At 37.6% G+C, this 18,195-nt stretch overlaps 1 protein-coding gene across 1 annotated transcript in view; it reads left to right on the top strand.

Annotated features, from left to right (window-relative positions):
• Nucleotides 1–18,195, top strand: part of KMO (kynurenine 3-monooxygenase) — a 55,061-nt gene that overhangs the window by 4,237 nt on the left and 32,629 nt on the right. The window contains exons 2-3 of the mRNA XM_057726881.1: nucleotides 17,558–17,627; nucleotides 17,906–18,003. Coding sequence (XP_057582864.1) covers nucleotides 17,558–17,627; nucleotides 17,906–18,003 — 168 coding nt within the window. The remainder of the gene's footprint in view (nucleotides 1–17,557; nucleotides 17,628–17,905; nucleotides 18,004–18,195) is intronic.

Below are 18,195 nucleotides of genomic sequence, written 5' to 3'. Positions count from 1 at the left end.
GCACAGGAGTTTGCTTGCCTTTCTTTATCACAGAAGGCATTCTGTTAAAGTTATAGATATGCGTAGTTTATTCCCCATAGGAGGTTTTTAACTTCATGACTCTAAATATTTTCTTATCTTTGGGTTCTGCTCCCTTTCCTTTTATAAAGGTTATCCCAGTGCCTTATACTGTGAAACACACTAAAATATTTTGTGTGCGTGAGTTTGCTTTCAGAACAAAGTGGGGGATCATGCTCTCAGAAGTTATGGGCAATTAAAAGAAAGACAATGTCTTTCATCAAAATGGAGTCATAAGGAATGCAGTCCTTTGAAGGATGAACACGAAAAACGATTTGAAAAACGATCTCTACTTTTCAGGCTGGAAGGAGTTTTACAGTTTTCCAATTCTCACAAGTCGACCTAGGGGGAGAAAGTGCCACACAAGGCTGCCTTACTTTGTGTTAGAGTGAGATGTGTTTTCTTCACAAAGTGACAAGCCAGAGACGTCAAGAGAAAGGCCATCTAACCTGCGTGTCCTTAGGATATGTAGGTATTCAGGTCCTCGGTATTCAGAAATGCTGCTTCTGAGGTGACTATTTTCAATGTTTACAGATATGATGGAAATAATCAGGGATTTCAGTGACAACTACAGCTGTCATTTTTTGGCTAAAGTTTAGAGTTTTATCTGAAAGGACTATTAAGCATTCCAGCCTTAGCTGTCGCCTGCTGTTGCGGTGTGTGCATCGTTCTAGAACACACTTTGAAGATGTGTTTTAGGGTAGCATGGAAGCATTTCTTCTGTCTCCCCTGCTGACAAGCACCCCCACTCCATTCTCCTTATGTCTGACCCAGCAAAATTCTCCATTAAGAGCTATTTAGAGGGTAAAGTCATTCAAAACATCGGGGTAAGGAGACTCGCACATTTTGTGACTTACTGTTGTTAATTGTGCCCTGTATTCAAGTCAAGTTAGTGGCCTCTAATGATGAAATTGCCTTTGAAACTGCTTGACCCTGATTCTATTAGAGGTTATCTCTCACATCTATAGGTGTTAAATTCCATCACAGATTTATAGGCTCAAAATCGTCCTGATGCCAAATTGTCCCTAGACAGTGTTTTCTGTCCTGTCTCCCTAGGATCTTTCCATCTCACAGCTTACTCTTCACTCGGCTCAGTTGGATAGAAACAGCAGTAGACAGTGAGGAGACTGCGCAGGAGAGGCTGCAATCAGCTGGAAGCCCAGGAAATCTTACCCTCTCTAGGTCTCAGTTTCTTCATCATGGGCTAAAACTAGGTCCCTAAGTCTTTTAACTCTACAATTATGCTGCTTCTTTTTCATACTTCCTTACTCACAGATCCGTAGCGCTGTTCTGAACCTAGTCTTCATAAAAACAGAATTGAAATGTCGCTCAGAATTTTCACTTTCTCCAAAATAAATATTCTAGACATATATAAACCATCAGATGTTTCATAAGTCAAGGTCTATATATAGTTCCATATATATAGGTCTATATATAGTTGGTTCAAGTGTGTACTTTTTAATGTACATAAATATTGATGAGACAAACCATGTAAATAACTTAATTGCCTTTATTATTATTTTATTAATATTAAAATAAACAAAACTCTATTCACTCCACTCTTATTTTCTACTCCTCAGGCACTAAAACCTATGTATGAAAAACCTTTATTACTGCCCTGAGATCTAACACCTTCCACAAACAGAAGTGGAGTGGATTTCTTTGTGGCCACAGACATCATTCTGAATTTGCTCAGTGGCTAGGGACAAGTTTTCATCTTACTCTACTAGCTTTCTTCAACTTCTTTTGTAGTTTTGTTTGTGCTCCATTTCCTCTCACCAAACAAGTTTTCTTCCAGCTATCTTGCTCATGTATCTATATTTCTCTAACAGGCCTGACTAACATTTTGAGTTTTTTTTTTTTTGCTACCCTGATGGACTTCTAAGGTGCCTCATAAGTCCTGTTCTCACCTACATAAAACAGAATTCCTTGTTCAGAGTTTACTTCATTTGCCACCTGATGAGCAGTATTTGGAATGGAAGCAGTAACTTTAGACAGATCCAAGTTTTGTTAACTGCCTGTAAAGAACGTGTTTTGCTTCCCTTTTCATTGGTTCCAAAATACTCTGTCCACCGGTCCATCCACATCTATCCATCCATCTATGCATCTATCTGTCCACTCAAAGAGAAAAGAGCACTCCTCCACTGTTGATGATAATCTAAATTGGTACTTTTTTCTGCAAGACAATTTGAAAAAAGTATATGCTGATAGTCTTAAAAATATGGGGGAATTGCAGAAAGCAGCATCAGCTCTTTCTCAAAGTCAGCCTCAGCTAGGCATTGCATTTAGAGGAAGGATTGTCCTTCAACCTGAGGGGAATTAAGAACATTAGAATCTTTAATGTGGCCTCTTAGAAACACCAAATCTGGAGTATGTTCAAAACCTGTAACAAAACCTTCTAAAAATCTTAACTCACTTTCAATCTTTTTCATGTACTTTGCAGCTATTCCAAAAACAAACCCAAGAAGATAGAGCAAACTCCTCCCACACTCCAGGCAATCAAAATCCGCTCCTCAACTTATCTCAGAGTCTCTGCTACCTCCTTTCTCGTTAGCCTGTTATATGTATTCCATTCCTCCCTAAGACTAAGGCCAAAGAACCGATGGGGCAGACAGAAAGAGGGTGTGGATCTCAGAAGTTTCTGGAGTTTGGTCCCTGTCACTAAGACTTGTGCTTGAGAATTGTTACCAGTTGAAAGAGCTGCTGGGTTCAGTCCTGAGGATTGTCTTCACTGGAGAGCTTTTAAGATTTCATCCCCACCACCTCATTTACTTGTCTTCTTCACCCAGTGAGGAGATTGTCTAGACAATCAGTCCTGGAATACTGGGGCCATCAGCACTGTGAGGACTGGAAGATGGGTGCTGATGAGGATGCAATTGAGGGACTAAGTGGGCTCCAGAGACTTTAAAAAAATTTTTTAACTGTGGTAAAATGCACATAACAATACACATAATGATAAAAAAAGAAAAAGACTTGTACTTTGATGGACTGTCACTGTGACTATCAAAAGAACTCAGTGGGTACCATGCAATTATTTATAATCCTAAAAAATGAAAAGAACTCAAATGCATAAATATAACGGCATTGCATACAATGAAATGTAATGCATTATTAAGTATTATGATTTAAAATATTTTATGACTTGGAAATATATTCACAGCGTACTATTCATTTTTTTAAAGGAAATTATAAAATAAAATTTATATCCTGCTACCTTTTTTAAAAGAAACATCATTTGCTTTACATACATAGAAAATGTTAAAAATGGTTCTCCCTGGTGGTAAGATTGTGGGTGACTACTGTTTTCCTCATGTTTATCTGTATTTTCTAATTTTTTTTATTAAAAAATGTTAAGTTATTTACTAAGTATCAGGTCTGAACCAGAAATAGAAAGACTGATAAAATACAAGCCATACACATATCACTATTCCCTGGGCACTCACAGCCTAGTGGAAAAGTCAGACAGGAATGTAAATAAATAATTTAGTTAATTATGAGAGATGTTAAAATACATACATATATATATATATATATCCTTGGAATTAAAGAAGAAAAGTCAAGTCTTTTGGAGTAGGAGAGATACTGAGAGAAATTGCACAGAGGACATGAGTCTTGAATGAAGGCTAAAGCAGAAAAAAATAGTCCAAGCAAAGGGAACATTAGATTCAAAGGCACATAAGTATAAAAGTGCATGGCATATTCAGGAAATTAACAGTGACTTTGGTATACCTCTTACAGACAGTGCATGGGAATAGCAAAAAATGAGCTGGAGAGAGAAGCTGGAGTCACATGTAAGAATCTTTTATGCCATGTTGAAAATTTGGGATTTTTTTTCTAAAGACTTATAGGGAGCCAATAAAGGATTTTAAGAAAGAAAATGTGTCGTTCAATTTCTGTTTTAGACGATAACTAGCTCTGGTGGAAGTATGGCTTAAATAGGTAGAGACTGGGGGGAGGGAGATTTACTAGAAAACTTGTAGTAGTCCAGGTGAAGGGAATGAGGGCCCCATATAAGAAGGGTGGAAGGTATGGGTAGGAGATCTATTTTGAGAGAGAGTCAAGAGGTACAATAAATAGGACTTTTCACCTAATTAAATGTATATTGGTAGGGAGGGAGGGGCAATAAATATTCTCCAAGGTATCCTAGTTGGATGAAATAGTGGGCAGAGTTACCATTCACTAAGAGAAGGAATACAGAGGAGGAGAAGGGTTTGGAGGTTGAGGAGTGGTAATAAGTTAAATTGAAGATTCCTGTAAGACACCCAGGAAGAGAGGTTCAGTAGTCAGAGATAATATTCTGGAGAAGGATCTAGGCTAGAGAAAAACTCATTTACAAGCTTTTCTAAGAGCCCCTACTTGAAACTACGGGGCATTCATCTTCTCATCATCAAAGCAGGGAAAATCAAGACTATTGCTTTGCCTTAGTTTGGTCCTCTTATCGGAGACCAAACTCTGATAATACAGGTCAGAGAAATCAGAGTAAGTTTTAAATAATAAAACAACATTTGGCATAACACAATTCTAGCAGATGTAATAGTTACAAAGTATGAAGACACTTTATTTGCTTATTTCAGAGTAAGTGAAGTTAGTCTGGTTCTTATTACATTGTTCTGTTCAAAGATCAAATTCCTCAGAGACCAAGCTATAGTTCCATGAGTAGGAGGTAGTAACAGGCTTTATTAACGTTTGTTTGGTGATAGACTCTGAAACAAACTCTGATTCTTAGGGAGAGTTTTATATGCTTCCTTAGGTCAAAAATAGTTGACATATGTTTAACATTATATTATCAGGTTAATTTCAAACACATTATATTAAAAGGCACAAAATGTATGACATTTTTATTATCATGATGCCTCTTCCTGTTAAGACATTTATAAATTAAAAGGTACAGTTTTCTCATGATCATTGGACACTTGAACAATCATTGCTGGAGAGGTCACATAGGAATCAGCAGAAAGTTACTAAATCCTATTAGAAAAAGGCACACCTGCTGAATGTCTGAGAAGCATATCTCAACATTTATAGAAAAGAAAATTTCAAATTATCTTTTAAATTGGTAAGCGAGGCATCAGTATAATGGGCCAGGGTGGGGTCAAAGCACATGATCTTTAAAGAAGGAAGTTACACAAGACAAAGTGGAAAAACGGAAGAAAAATAAATTGGGTAAATCCATAATTATGTAACCAAGGAATCTCCTCAGAGCTCTGCTTAAGCACAAAAAGGTTAGACCAGTTAATAACACATTTAATTTACAAATTATTTTATGATCAGAACTGTTTACTACTGTGGACTATTGGTGCTTCAAAACAAATACAGAGATTTTTCAAAATTGTCCATGTCCTTAATAGAACTGTCTGAGCTCTGTCCAGGCTTAACTCGAAGGACTGGCATAAAAACTGCTGTTTGCTCCCAGGCACCTAACCCTCCCTAGTTTCTTGTCTCCTCTTACCACCCTCCTTGCCTATTGGTGCACGGGAACCAGCTGTGCCTTAACCTGAGAGTTCGTGGTGGGCTCAGAATGACGTACACACATTTCCTTTCCATTTATATCTTTATGTCTTGTTAGACTTTTTGCCTGTGTGACAATTAAAGAAGGCACTTAATTCCTGATTAAGTGCATTTTACACAAAGTGAGAAGGAGAAATAAAGTTACAGTGAGTCCGAAAAGTACTTTATTAGCCATGTTACTAATCCTTCTAGCTGAATTTATATAATATCTACCAATATGTTTTTCTTTTAGTTTTATTGAAACCTTAGTTATACAGAATTGGACACCTTATTATGACTGGTCTTGGAGAAGTCATTTTTGTTTATTCTTTGATGTGTTTATTAATAATAAGAAGCAGCAGTACTCATTACTCAACCTAGAATTGATATAACAACCTCTGTGCTTCTCTCCCACCCATTACAATGCCCTGAATCTTGTGTTTATTATTCTCTACTTTTATAAATACATATAAAAGTTTTATGTATATATGGTATATGCTGATCATATATGTACACACATAAATAATATGTATACTTCTAATAATTGTGTATATACATGTATCTGTGGTTTAGTTGTAGTTGTCTTTATTATATGAGTATCATGTAGTATGAAGTCATCTGGGACATGTTCTTTTTACTTATAGTATTACTAATATATTCATATTGTAGTATTTTATTGTGTAAATATACCATAATTTATTTGTCCATTCCTCTGTGATGGCTATTTAGGCTGTTTCCAGTATTTTGTTTGTTTTTAGTTATGAAAACTATGGCTCTGGATATTCTGGCATGTGTCTCCTGGAGTTTTTCTTGGATATATGCCTTGAAGAGGAATTGCTGATTTGTCAAATATGTGAATACTCAACTTGAGATCATTGAGAGCAATACATAAGAGATCCTACTGGCCTTCATCCTCTATAGCACTTGATATTTTCATGAAACAAGATTATATTCAATCCTGTTGTGTCCATACCATCTGAAGTTCCTTCTTTTCCCTCTGCCTCATGAGGAACCATTGATACATGCTCGACTGGCAAACACATAGGAAGTGTTGGAGAGACAGGGATCAACACTTGCCAACCTTAGAAAGGGTTGAAGGAGAATCTCCACCTGAGTCAGCTTCATCTCCCCAGATTCTGGAATCAGAGTTTAGTCAAAGAAAAGTAACATAACAAACCTGTAAAAGTAGGCCATTGGCTCACCATTGACTTGAAACTGAACCTCTTAATTTTTTTTGTGTAAGACAATGTTTAAATAATTTTTATTTTTAAGATTAAGTATCCTCATTGACAATCCAGAAACAGTCCGTGCTCTTTGGATACACACACATAAAATGGTTAAAAGTGATTCCCCAATTTTCAATAACAAGCTAGGAGAAAAGAACATGTTCACAGCTGCAGCTGAATTCCCCTGTCCTTTTCTCCCCAAATCTTATTTTGTTACCAAGCCACTCACCAAACTATAAGGAAAGACAATTTTTCAAAAAGCCAACAAAACTCAGAAACAGGCATCCAGGTATCAAGCCAAAATTATCCCCTGAAACAGCGCTGTTACAAAAAAAGGATAGGAAGACAAATTTCCATAGCTCAGTAGAGAAGCCCTTTAAAAAGAATTCAGAAAGTTATGACTGAAACTATGGTGGTGCAGTGTTCAAAATGCAGATAATTAATGTTCAGCTTAGGAACATATTAGGCTTTCTCCTATCCCAGTAGAGGAAATAAAAATATGAGCTGTTGGAGGAAATATTAAAATTGTCCTTACCAATGAAAGGTAGAGCAAGAGTCAATGGAGAGAATATAGAACAAAAGGTAGCAAAGACAAGTTGTTCTGAATCTAGGCTCTACTGCCTGGTAGAAACAGAAAAGTTGAATAGGGCTGAAATTCTTCTGAGCCAGTATCAATAAATTCTAGACTTGGCTCAAAACCAGTGGACTATAGACCATTAATAAATATTTCAGGTGACCCACAGTGTTTGTGGTATTAAAAAATATTTTAAAAATTATCTATAAATTTCTATTCTGAAAAGCAGCAGATCGAAATGAGAAACTGAATCTCTTCTGAACCCAGTCTCTGAGACTCTTGTTTGTACATCATTTGCTACAGCTCATTTACTCTATAATTCAAGTTGAATTCCCAGGAAACAGATGAATGGATTTCTTGCTTCTGAATCTCAATTTCTTCACTTTTCCATCATTGTCACCGAAGGCAAGTTTGTGTGCCTGATACACAGTGAAGCCAAACAAAATGAAATGTCAGAGTTTGGAGCAGAGGAAGGTTTATTACAGGGCCTTGCAAGGAGATGGGTGGCTCATACCACCCAAAGCCTAAACTCCCTCCAGGGTTTCTGCAAATCATTTTTAAAGGCCAGGTGAGGGGGAGTTGTTACCACAGGGTATGTGATCAGCTCGTGCACAAAATTCTCTGGTTGACTGATGGTGAGGTAACAGGGTGGTATCACAAGGGTTAACATGATCAATCCTTAGGCTTTAGGAGGTCTTGGGGTTTTGTGCCCATGGCCATCAAGTAGTTAACATCTTCCATTTGGTGGGGGGTTTTCACATCTGTAAAACAACTCAGGAAATGTGCATCAGATACTGTTATCTAGGTACTTCAGAGAGGAGCTAAATCAGAGGATGTGGGAGAGCACATGCCTTGGGAAGGACCTATAGGGTCCTGCTTGGTTACATCATTTCCTTATCTTAGGTTCACTGATCTTTTGTTGTTTAGATTGTGGCATGTGTATCCTACTGCCTTTCTCCCTGCCCTACTTCCCAATAAGAAAAACTCATTTCTAAATTACTTCCTCTAGCCTCATTCCAACTTTCCTGACCTTGTTGGTCTCCTGATCAATGTCCTTCTCCTATCCTGCTTCCATAAGCATAAAAGAAGCAGTTATGATTGTAACATTGTGAAAGAAAGGGGAGTTTCACAAACCTTTCTCTTTTCCTTCAGTGAGACTTATTCTATCCAGCCTTTAATCCCATCTATATTTTTTCCTAATGCTATAGAGCAATTTAGCCTTTGGAAGAAATTTATTTTATTGTATGAACTTTATTGTTAGCTTACAGTTTTTCTTTTTCTTGATACAACTTACTACTATTGCCCTTACTAGATATTCTTTAACTCACAGGAGAAAGGAAGATAGGCAGGTAACTTTTCATAAGCTGGAAGAAATTGGGAGAGGAAAAAAGAGATTTAAGAAGATGCTTGTGTGTAACAGAAGGAAATCACCTGTGGTGAAATCAAAGGAGCTGTGATTAGTGAAACACAAAAGAGTCCAGGGCCTCACTGGAAAGGAGTGCAGAAAGTCATGAAAAAGATGTTAAGACACACAGTTTTTTTATGCCAAGCACAAAGTCGTAAGGTCAGCTGAGATATCTTGATCACTGATGAGAAAATGATGACAGCAATATAAGGTGAAGTCACTTCAGATTGAGGGAGTAAGAGGGAAGCAATTTGTAATGATCTCTTCAGACACACCAAATGTTAACACGTAGTGTGGTCTCAATTTAAGTAGTGGCTACATAGTTAAAAATAGTTTGTTTATTTATTTACTTACTTATTATGACTATATTTTTTCAGAGCAGTTTAAGGTTCACAGCAAAATTAAGGGGGATACAGAGATTTCCCATATACCTCTGGCCCCATTATCAACCTCCCCCACCAGAATGGTATATTTGTTGCAATTGATGAACCTATATTGATACATCATTATCACTCAAAGTTCCCAGTTTACCTTGTGGTTCACTCTTGGTGTTGTACATTCTGTGGGTTTGGACAAATGTATAATCATACGGGGTATTTTCAATGTCCTAAAAATCCTCTATGTTCTGCCTATTTACCACCCCTTACCCGTAGCATATTTATTTAACAAAACAATTCAACATGGATTTCTTGGTTGGCCTTCCAGGATATTAAAATGTGAATTGCTTTGCAAAATTAAATATTTGAACTTTCCACACACTTAATGGTTTAAATAGGGACTGACTACAAAATAACCATCACAGTCTCCAGAAATCGAATAACATGAAGCAAGTTAGGTGGCTGCAGTATCCATGGTGAGAGGAGACACAAGCCCTGAATCATCAGATTATTAAGAAAAAGAATATCTAAGTGCTTAGATGCTAAGTTGCCTTGGAGCAGAGGAAATAAAACTCGTGTGGGGTAAATAGTAGAAGAGGACTCAGGTCCTCCTGTGCCTACACAACTGTACTGTTAGGTCCCCTAAACACTGTCCAGGTGCAAGGCCCTCTCCTTAATCCCCACATCTACCTGGGGCTGCTGAGAGCCCACCAGCCTCACCTCTCAGAGCTCCTCTAGGTAAGCATGCCCTCCCAGATGTACCCTCATCCAGCTCTGTGATTCCTGTCTCCCTGCTGAAATTCTCTTTGCTACCTTCCCTTCCAAAATCTCCCACAGAGTCCACTGGATCTGTTTTTTGGTATGCAAAATGTCCAGTATTTTCACTTTACTTATTGCATTTCCCCTTAGGCTCCTGGCCTTAGCTTAAACCTGAGGACAGCAACTGTCTTGCAGCCTTCTCCCGCAGCTCAAGTATCTCAAGATTGGGAGTTGCCATGGTACCCTTACTCTACATCGCAACTTCCAGCCCTTTCTGTCTCCATTTTTATGTGGAGGCTTTGAGGCTACTTACACTACTTATATTTTCTTTGTCCCCTCAATATTGTCATCAATGAATCTCTAGGCCACTTCCACCTAATAGTGAAGACTTTTTCTGTACCCCAGCCCTGCCATCATCCTGAGTAACTATCCAAGTTTACATTGCTGACTCATCCAATTCCCTAGCTATCAGTTCCTAGATTTCTGTGCTTTCAGTGCATTCCACTTCCATTGTACTTCAGCCTCCAAGTCCCACGACCACAGCCTGGACCTGAACCTTGTCATTCCATAGCACTGCCTCATCTATGATAATAGTGTCATATCTAGGACACTATTATCTGTTCAAAACCTGAGAACCCACAAGCCTAGGCTGTGTTCAGAGCCTCCTAACTTCCTAGCTCTCTCATTCAGTTGCTTTTGCTACATCTGTTCTTCACAGGGACCTCCTACTGCCCCCATTCATCAGCCCTCTCTGTTTTCCTTCCATCTCATCCAACTTAATTGTTACTGCTCATCAATCCAAGTAATACTTCAACTCCTTGTTTTCTATTCCATCCCTATGGCTGAATCTCACTTTGCTTGATTCGAGTGGTTTTCTTCCTCTCCATAAAATCCAGGATGTTCAATGCTACAAGGAAAAAATATAACAAAACCTCAAATCTTGCTGTTACTATTAATTCATGGTTTCAATCTTCAACTGTATGTTGTTCACCCATACTTCTACTTTACTGATTAAGAGCCTGTGTTCTGGACCCAGGTTGGATCAATCTGAATCTTGACACCAACTCCAACGCTCACTAGCTATGTTATCTTATGTGAGCTGCTTAACTTTTCTGTGCCTCAATTTCCATATCTGTAAAACAAGATAATAAAGTATCTATTTCATATGGCTGCAGAGAAGATTAAATGAGTTAGAACAATGAATGAATGATACATAACCACTACTTGTTGTGATTTTGGACACAGGCAGCAGTAAGCTGTGGCAGCTTGCAGCAAGCAGCAGGGAGCAGTAGCTAGAAACAAGATCTTGATTCTTAGTTCCCTGACTGGGAGTCCTAACCACTGGACCACGGGGGTCAGTGGCTAGGGCCTGGGTCCCTAGTTCTTGCCTGCCTTGTCAAGAATGAATTCAGGTGGGGAGGCAGAAGATAAAGAGAAAAGTAAAAAAGTTTATTGAAAAAGCAAAGTACATGCAGAAAGACGCATGGGCAAGCTCAGGGGGAGAGTCCCCAGAGTCGTGCCTTTAGGGAGTTTAAATTCTTTATAAAGGGGTAATCTTCCGGGTCTTTGTATTCTTCTTGGCCAATCATAATGTTTTGACCCCAGGGTTAATTTGCCTCTGGACCCTCCCCTGGGTGCACACGCACCCCTCAATTAAGATGGATCCTATCGCAAAGGCCTCTGGGAGAGAGATAGCAAGACATTATGGTCTGGCATCCCCTGCCTTTTTGACCTAATGAAAGCTTTTATATATGTGTAGTGTCTCCCTTGTCCCAAAGGTGGGGAAGGTATGCCCTCTTGATCTCTTAACAGGGTTTAGCCACTCTCTGTCCCTGCCATAAAAGTGTCCAAATGTCCAGTTATTTACCCTATTTCTGTTGCTATTTCTTATATCGAGGTGCAGATCTCAAAATATAGACAGGAGTCCAGTTATAAATATGTAATCTGGAGCCCAGTTGTTTCTTGCCTTAGGAAATGTAAACAGGGGGCTGGTAATGGATGTGCAGCCTGGAGCTCATCTTCTCACCCCAGAGGTGTGAAGAGGCCAGTTGTAAATGCCTAGCCTGAAGCCCATCTATCTTCTACCTCAGTTGGGTTTGTACATTATTATTACTGTTTCTTTAAACAAATTTCTCTGTTTTTTTCTTTCTGGTAGTTATTTTTAATCTTTATCATGTGTTCCTTTTCCTTAAAACCCTCTTCCTCCTGACCCACCCACACTTGTTTGGCTGACTCCCACTCATCCTTTCAGTCTCAGCTTAGACTTCCTTTTTTCCTGAGAAGTCATACCCTATCTCACTCGATAACCCTACATTTGGGTTAAGGGTCCTTTCTCTATACTCTCATAGCTGTACTTTCCCTCCTACCTTGTGTTATAATCAACTGTAATCCCCTTGAGAGGCCTGGATCTATCTTGCTCTCGACTATATCCCTAGCACCTAGCACAGAGCTGGCACATAGAAAAACAATCGGTATATATGTGCTAAATAAATACATGAAGAATATTTGAAAAAAATGAAGATCCAGCCAAGACTGTGAACTCCCTTGGGGCAGCCATCGTGTATTATCTTTGGATCACTTTTAATGCCTAGCAAAGATTCTTGTAATACTTAGAAATCAATAAATAGCTTTCAAATTATCATTTTTCTGTGTCTCTTGAAAGTTGTTTTTAGACTTGCAAAGGATTCATACTCTTTATTAATTTGCTTCTTCTCTACATGTCAAAATAGTCTCATTCTTCAACTCAAGTAAAAACTAATCTTCTTCAGGAAGTTTTTACCACTCCCTTTGTTCTGGCTATCTATTGCTGTGTAACAAACTACCCCCAAAACTTAGTGGCCTGAAACAACAGTCTGTTACTATGCCTCACAGTTCTATGAGTGTTCTATCATGTGCCTGGGGGCTGTAGGCATCTAAAGGCTTGACTAAGCTGGATGTCCACAATGGTGCACTCCCATGGCTGGCAGTTGGTGTTGCCTGTTGATGAGCTCAGCTGAGGCTCTTAACTAGAGCAACTGCATGTGACCTGTCCATATGACTTGGGTTTCTCACACATAGCAACCTCCACACTGGTACTCCTCTCATATGACCATTGGCTTCCAAAAAGCAGGAAACCAGAAGCTTCTAGGCCAGTGAAGCTCTATGCCTGGAAATGGTTCTTGTCACTTCTATTGCATTACATTGGTCAAGGCTATCACAGGCCCTCCTGGATTCAAGAAAGTGAATAAATAAACTCCATTTTTTTGCTGAAGGAGTGTTGAGATAACATGACAGAAGAGATATTGTTATGACCATCCTTGAAAAATACAATCTGCTAGATCCCTTAAGGCAAAATTAATCCCTTTATTGTGTGTTGTGTGTTCTCTAAGACTTCATTTAGTCCTTTCTTTTTCTTTCTTTCTTTAATATTGATTTCCACCTCTGGGCCCAGAATTATTTTGCAAGAAAAGTCTCTCAATCTATACGCACACAACATTGGCCAAATGGTATAAAATTATATGACTAAAACAAATTATTTTTAAAATACATGTAAATGTTGTATGATTCAATTTATTATATATTTTTTAACAAACCTATATTTGAAATTCAGATAATGTGGGGGACCTGCAAAATTTTTATATAAAATTTACTAAACATTGATTAGTTTATACATTTTTTTTTCTCTTCTTAACTAAATTAGGTGTCACTGGGCCTGAGTGCTTAATTTGACCCTAAAATTTAGCAGATTAAATTATACATAACACACGCTCAATAAAATTTGGCTTGGTTTGATTACAAATTTTATTTAAAAATGTAATCTCTACCATTCATTTATACATTCAACAAATATTGATTGGGTACTTACTATGCTGCAAACACAGTGGTTTTGGCCAGGGATAAAATGGGGAGCAGAAACAGTTTGCAGTTTAGTGGGGTAGTGATTACAGAATCACCCTAAGGTTATAAACTTTCAATTGTGATAAGCCCTTTACAGAGTACCACAAACAAGTGGTTTAAAAAACAGGTATTTATTGTTTCACAGTTCTGAAGCCTGGAAGTCTAAAATCAAGGTGTTAAGAGGGTTGGCTCCTTCTGAGGGCTGTGAAAGAAAGATCTGTTCTGGGTCTCTCTCCTAGGCTTGTAGATGGACGTCTTCTCCCTGTGTCTCTTCACATATCTTCCCTCTGACTGTTTCAGTGCCCAAATTCCCCTTTTTATAAAGACTTCCATCATATTGGATTTTAACTTAATTCTGTAAAGACCTTGTCTCCAAATAAGGTTGCACTCTGAGGTACTGTGGTTAGGACTTTAACCTATGAATTTGGGGAGCCACAATTCAACCCTTAACACTTCTCAAAGGAAAAGTCTGTAGCACTATAAGAACTCATAAGAAGGGGGTTGAGGCAGAGTGGCTGAGGAAAGCTTTCTTAAGGAAGTAAAGCTGAGTGGAGAGCTGAGGATGAAGGGGCATTTACTGGAAAAATAGGAAAGAGAAGATTGTTAGCCACAGAAATCTTTTGGTGAGGGAGAACACAATGAGTGCAAGCAGCTGAAAGAAGGCTAGCAAAGCTGGGGCAGAACAGAGACGTTATCTCCATAGTTTAAAAATATTATGGAGAAAATCTTAGGCCTACGATGATGTCATTTTTCTCTGAGAGGATTTTTTTTTTTTTTTTTTTTTTGCTGACAAAGCAAGACGTTTTATTGGGAAGGGGGTAGGGTGGGGGAGGGAGCAGGAGAGTAAGGGAACTCTGCCAGGTGGCTTGCAGTCTCAGGTTTCTTTTTTTTTTTTTTTTTTTTAAACAAAATGATGTATTTATTTCTCTCAAACACAGTTTACAAATGACATTCAAATCTTTTATCCCTAGCATATTTAAATCATTCCAATGAAATAAAAAATGTGAAATCCTTGCCAAAGTTCATTTGAATAGGATTTGGCCTATAGTAAAAGACATTGTCATATTGTCTTGTGCTCTCTTCAATATATTTATATCTATATTTATAATATACATATAATATATATTCAACATATTTGCATTAGTACATGCATAAAAATGTCTACTCAGGTTGTTTCACATATTAGATATATTGCTTTCGTTGGTTAATACTTCTAAATATGCTGAACTTCTTTAATGCCAATTTCCAAATCCAGCATGGTCTCTGAGAGGATTATATTTGCTTTTGTCAGATGCCTGTGGTTATGAGCAACCCCAGATGAACAAAATCCAATCAGGGCTAGAGATGATTGTTAAACCTATTTTGGTCCCTTTGATCATTGATTCATTTTCAGTTTACCCTACTTCTAAGATATACTTGTTTAGGGTCCTAACTGAAAGCCTGGACATTTATTAGACCCTCCTGAGCAAGAGGTTAGGGTATGTGTCCTAAACTCCAGATTTTGTCCTTCTAGCTTCACAAGTCTATCAAAAATTCTGTTGAAACATATGTGTGGAATATAGAAAAATGGTACAAATCAACCTGTTTGCAAGGCAGAAATAGAGAGACAGATGTAGAGAACACCAAATGGCTGCTTGTGGAGAATTAATGGTCAAGAAGTCAGATGGATGCTGGTAGAATAGACAGGAAATTGATTAATCAAGCACAAAGATTATGATAACTAGAAGCAGAATGGTGAAATGAAAAAAGATGGATAGATGGAGAAACATTACAGGGTAGAATTGGCAGAACTTGGAATGGATTGGATGTGTAGAATGAGGGAGAGGGAGGTGCCATAGATGATTCTTATATTTCTAGCTTGAGCAACTGGATGGAAGAGATGTCATTCATTGAGACATCCCATCCAACCCATGTGAAGAGAATTGACAGGATCACAAGTTTCAGTTTGTATCTGCTGATTCTGAGGTGCTTTGAGATATTTAAAATCTACATCAATTACACATCTATATGCATGAGCTCAACAAAGAGATCTGAATAGGAGATGTAAGTTTTTGCATCACCATGGATGTGGAAGATGGACCAGGATGGAGGCTTAAGAAACTCCAACATTTGATTGTCCTTCTTTGCAAGGATGAAAGAGAGAAAGAGGAACTGGCCAGAGATGTATGGAAAAAAGCAGAAAATGAAAGAAGGTTAGTGTTTCAAGAAGAAAGATTAGTTAACCATATTGAATGCTGCTGAAAACTTGAGTGTGATAATTAAATATAGATGGTGTTATCAAATTTACTTTGCCAGTGGTGAGGCTGTAAATAAATCACTGCAACCTGTATAAAGCCATTAAGAGGGCAACACTATAAAGCTCTGAGAAGACAATAAATGAAAAAGTTGTCATAATCTCAAAGTAGGGGAAGATTTCTTAAGCAGGATACCAAATGCATTAATAATAATGTAAAAGATTGATAAATGTGGCTACATTAAAATAAAGAGATTCTCATCATTAAAGGTGCTATATAGTTTAAAAAGCAAGGCACAGAATGGAAGAAGATATTTGCAACGTTTAAAAATGACAGGCTCTGTACTCAGATCTCTGAATAACTCAAATGATTGATAGGAAAAAACCAGACAATCGAACAGAAAATAAAGACAGATACTTTTTACAAAAGAGGAAATCCAAATAGGTAATTGATATATGGAAAAATGTTCAATCTCTTTAGTAATAAGTCTATTTATGTAAATTAAACCTGTACTCCTCCTCACCTTACCCAACCACTACTGTGTTTAAAAGTTTGAAACACCAAGTGGTGGCAAAGATGAACTCTCAGAAGCTGCGGTAGGAAAACACAGTATAAAATTTTGAAACAGTTTGGTATAATAAATGTGAAGATACATAAACCTTTAACCAGGGATTCCACTTCTGTGCATAAAACCCTAGAGAAAAAAGATGCACACGTGTACCAGGATACAGGTACAGAAATGTTCTTTGCAGCATTGCTAATCTTCCCAGGCCATCATTTCACAATATACACATATATCAAATCATTATGCTGTATACTTTAAATTTATATAATTTACATATCAGTTATATCCCAGTAAAACTGGAAATTTAATATTCTCAGGCCATAAACAACTCAAATGTCCTTCAACAGTAAAATGGTTAAATAGTCTGTGAGATTTCACACAATGAAGAATCATACAGTAATGAAAATGGATGACCTGGAGTTTACGTGCAATCATATGGATGGATCTCATCAGCATATTATAGCTAAAGAAGCACCTGCAAAAAAATACACGTGTGATTCTAATTATCTGATTCAAAAGCAGGAGAAATTAAATTATATGGCCTAGGGATGTATGCCTATGTGGTAAAACCATAAAGAAGCAAAGGTTTGTTATCACAAAAGTCAGAATGTGTACCCCTAGGTGAAAGTTGGGGGATTGTAACTGGGGAGGAGTTTGGGGATGGGCAATGTTCTACTTTTTGATCAGAGTGGCTATATGGGGGTTAGCTTTCTAATTATTGTGTAAACTGTGCACATGGTTTATGATTGTTCTGTACGAACATTACACCTCATACAAAAGTAAAAAAAAAAAGAAAACCAAAACTTCCTTGAAAATTATACTGTTTAATCTTGATTTAATCCCATTATTTTTGCAAATGGTATTTTCCAGTAGTGATTGAGTAAATCAATATGATGACTGTGGCTATGGCCACACATGATGTTGCATATAGCCAGCAAAAATTCCCTATATTTGTGGAATCAGATAAAAATATGAAAAAAATTGCTTTGATTTCTAGGTTGGATCATTAAATGCATGCTTCCTTGCCAAGAGGAACTTCCAAGTTAATGTATATGAAGCTAGAGAAGGTAAGACAATACTGAACAATATGAGATGTCCTGATTCTTTGACTTCTTAGATTTTAAAAAGAAAAAAAATTTTTTAAGATGAACTGTTAGATTTCATTAAAAACCTCAACTGTCCAAATTTAATTTAATGCAAATTTATGACTGTGTTTCCTTTAAAAGAGTTAACAAGTTCTTTTAATTTTGTCCAGATGGCACCACTGTTTCAGGTGCTATATGCTCATCCTGTTTTAGGATATAAGGAAGTGTGTGTAACATGGGGTCTACTTCCAATATCTTAGATATTCGAGTGACTAAATTTGGACATGGAAGAAGCATTAATCTGGCCCTTTCTTATAGAGGACGACAAGCCTTGAAAGCCATTGGCCTGGAAGACCAGGTACCTTCTTAATGCATTTTCCTTAAAGAAGATAACACCTGCTGTTTTTCAATAATTGCACGGTCTTGGTTTCTCTTACTTCAAAGCACCACTTAATGCTAAAAAACCTCTTCATGAGAACTAATTTTAAAAAGGTTTTCAAATTTCTAAATTTCACAACAGGGTGAACATTTCACACCTGAGGCACCTGGG

The sequence above is a fragment of the Hippopotamus amphibius genome, chromosome 3, assembly GCF_030028045.1.
Source record: "Hippopotamus amphibius kiboko isolate mHipAmp2 chromosome 3, mHipAmp2.hap2, whole genome shotgun sequence".
Taxonomy (NCBI): Eukaryota; Metazoa; Chordata; class Mammalia; order Artiodactyla; family Hippopotamidae; genus Hippopotamus; species Hippopotamus amphibius.
The sequence above is the reverse complement of the archived record's forward strand: the minus strand, read 5'-3'. Positions and strand labels throughout refer to the sequence as shown.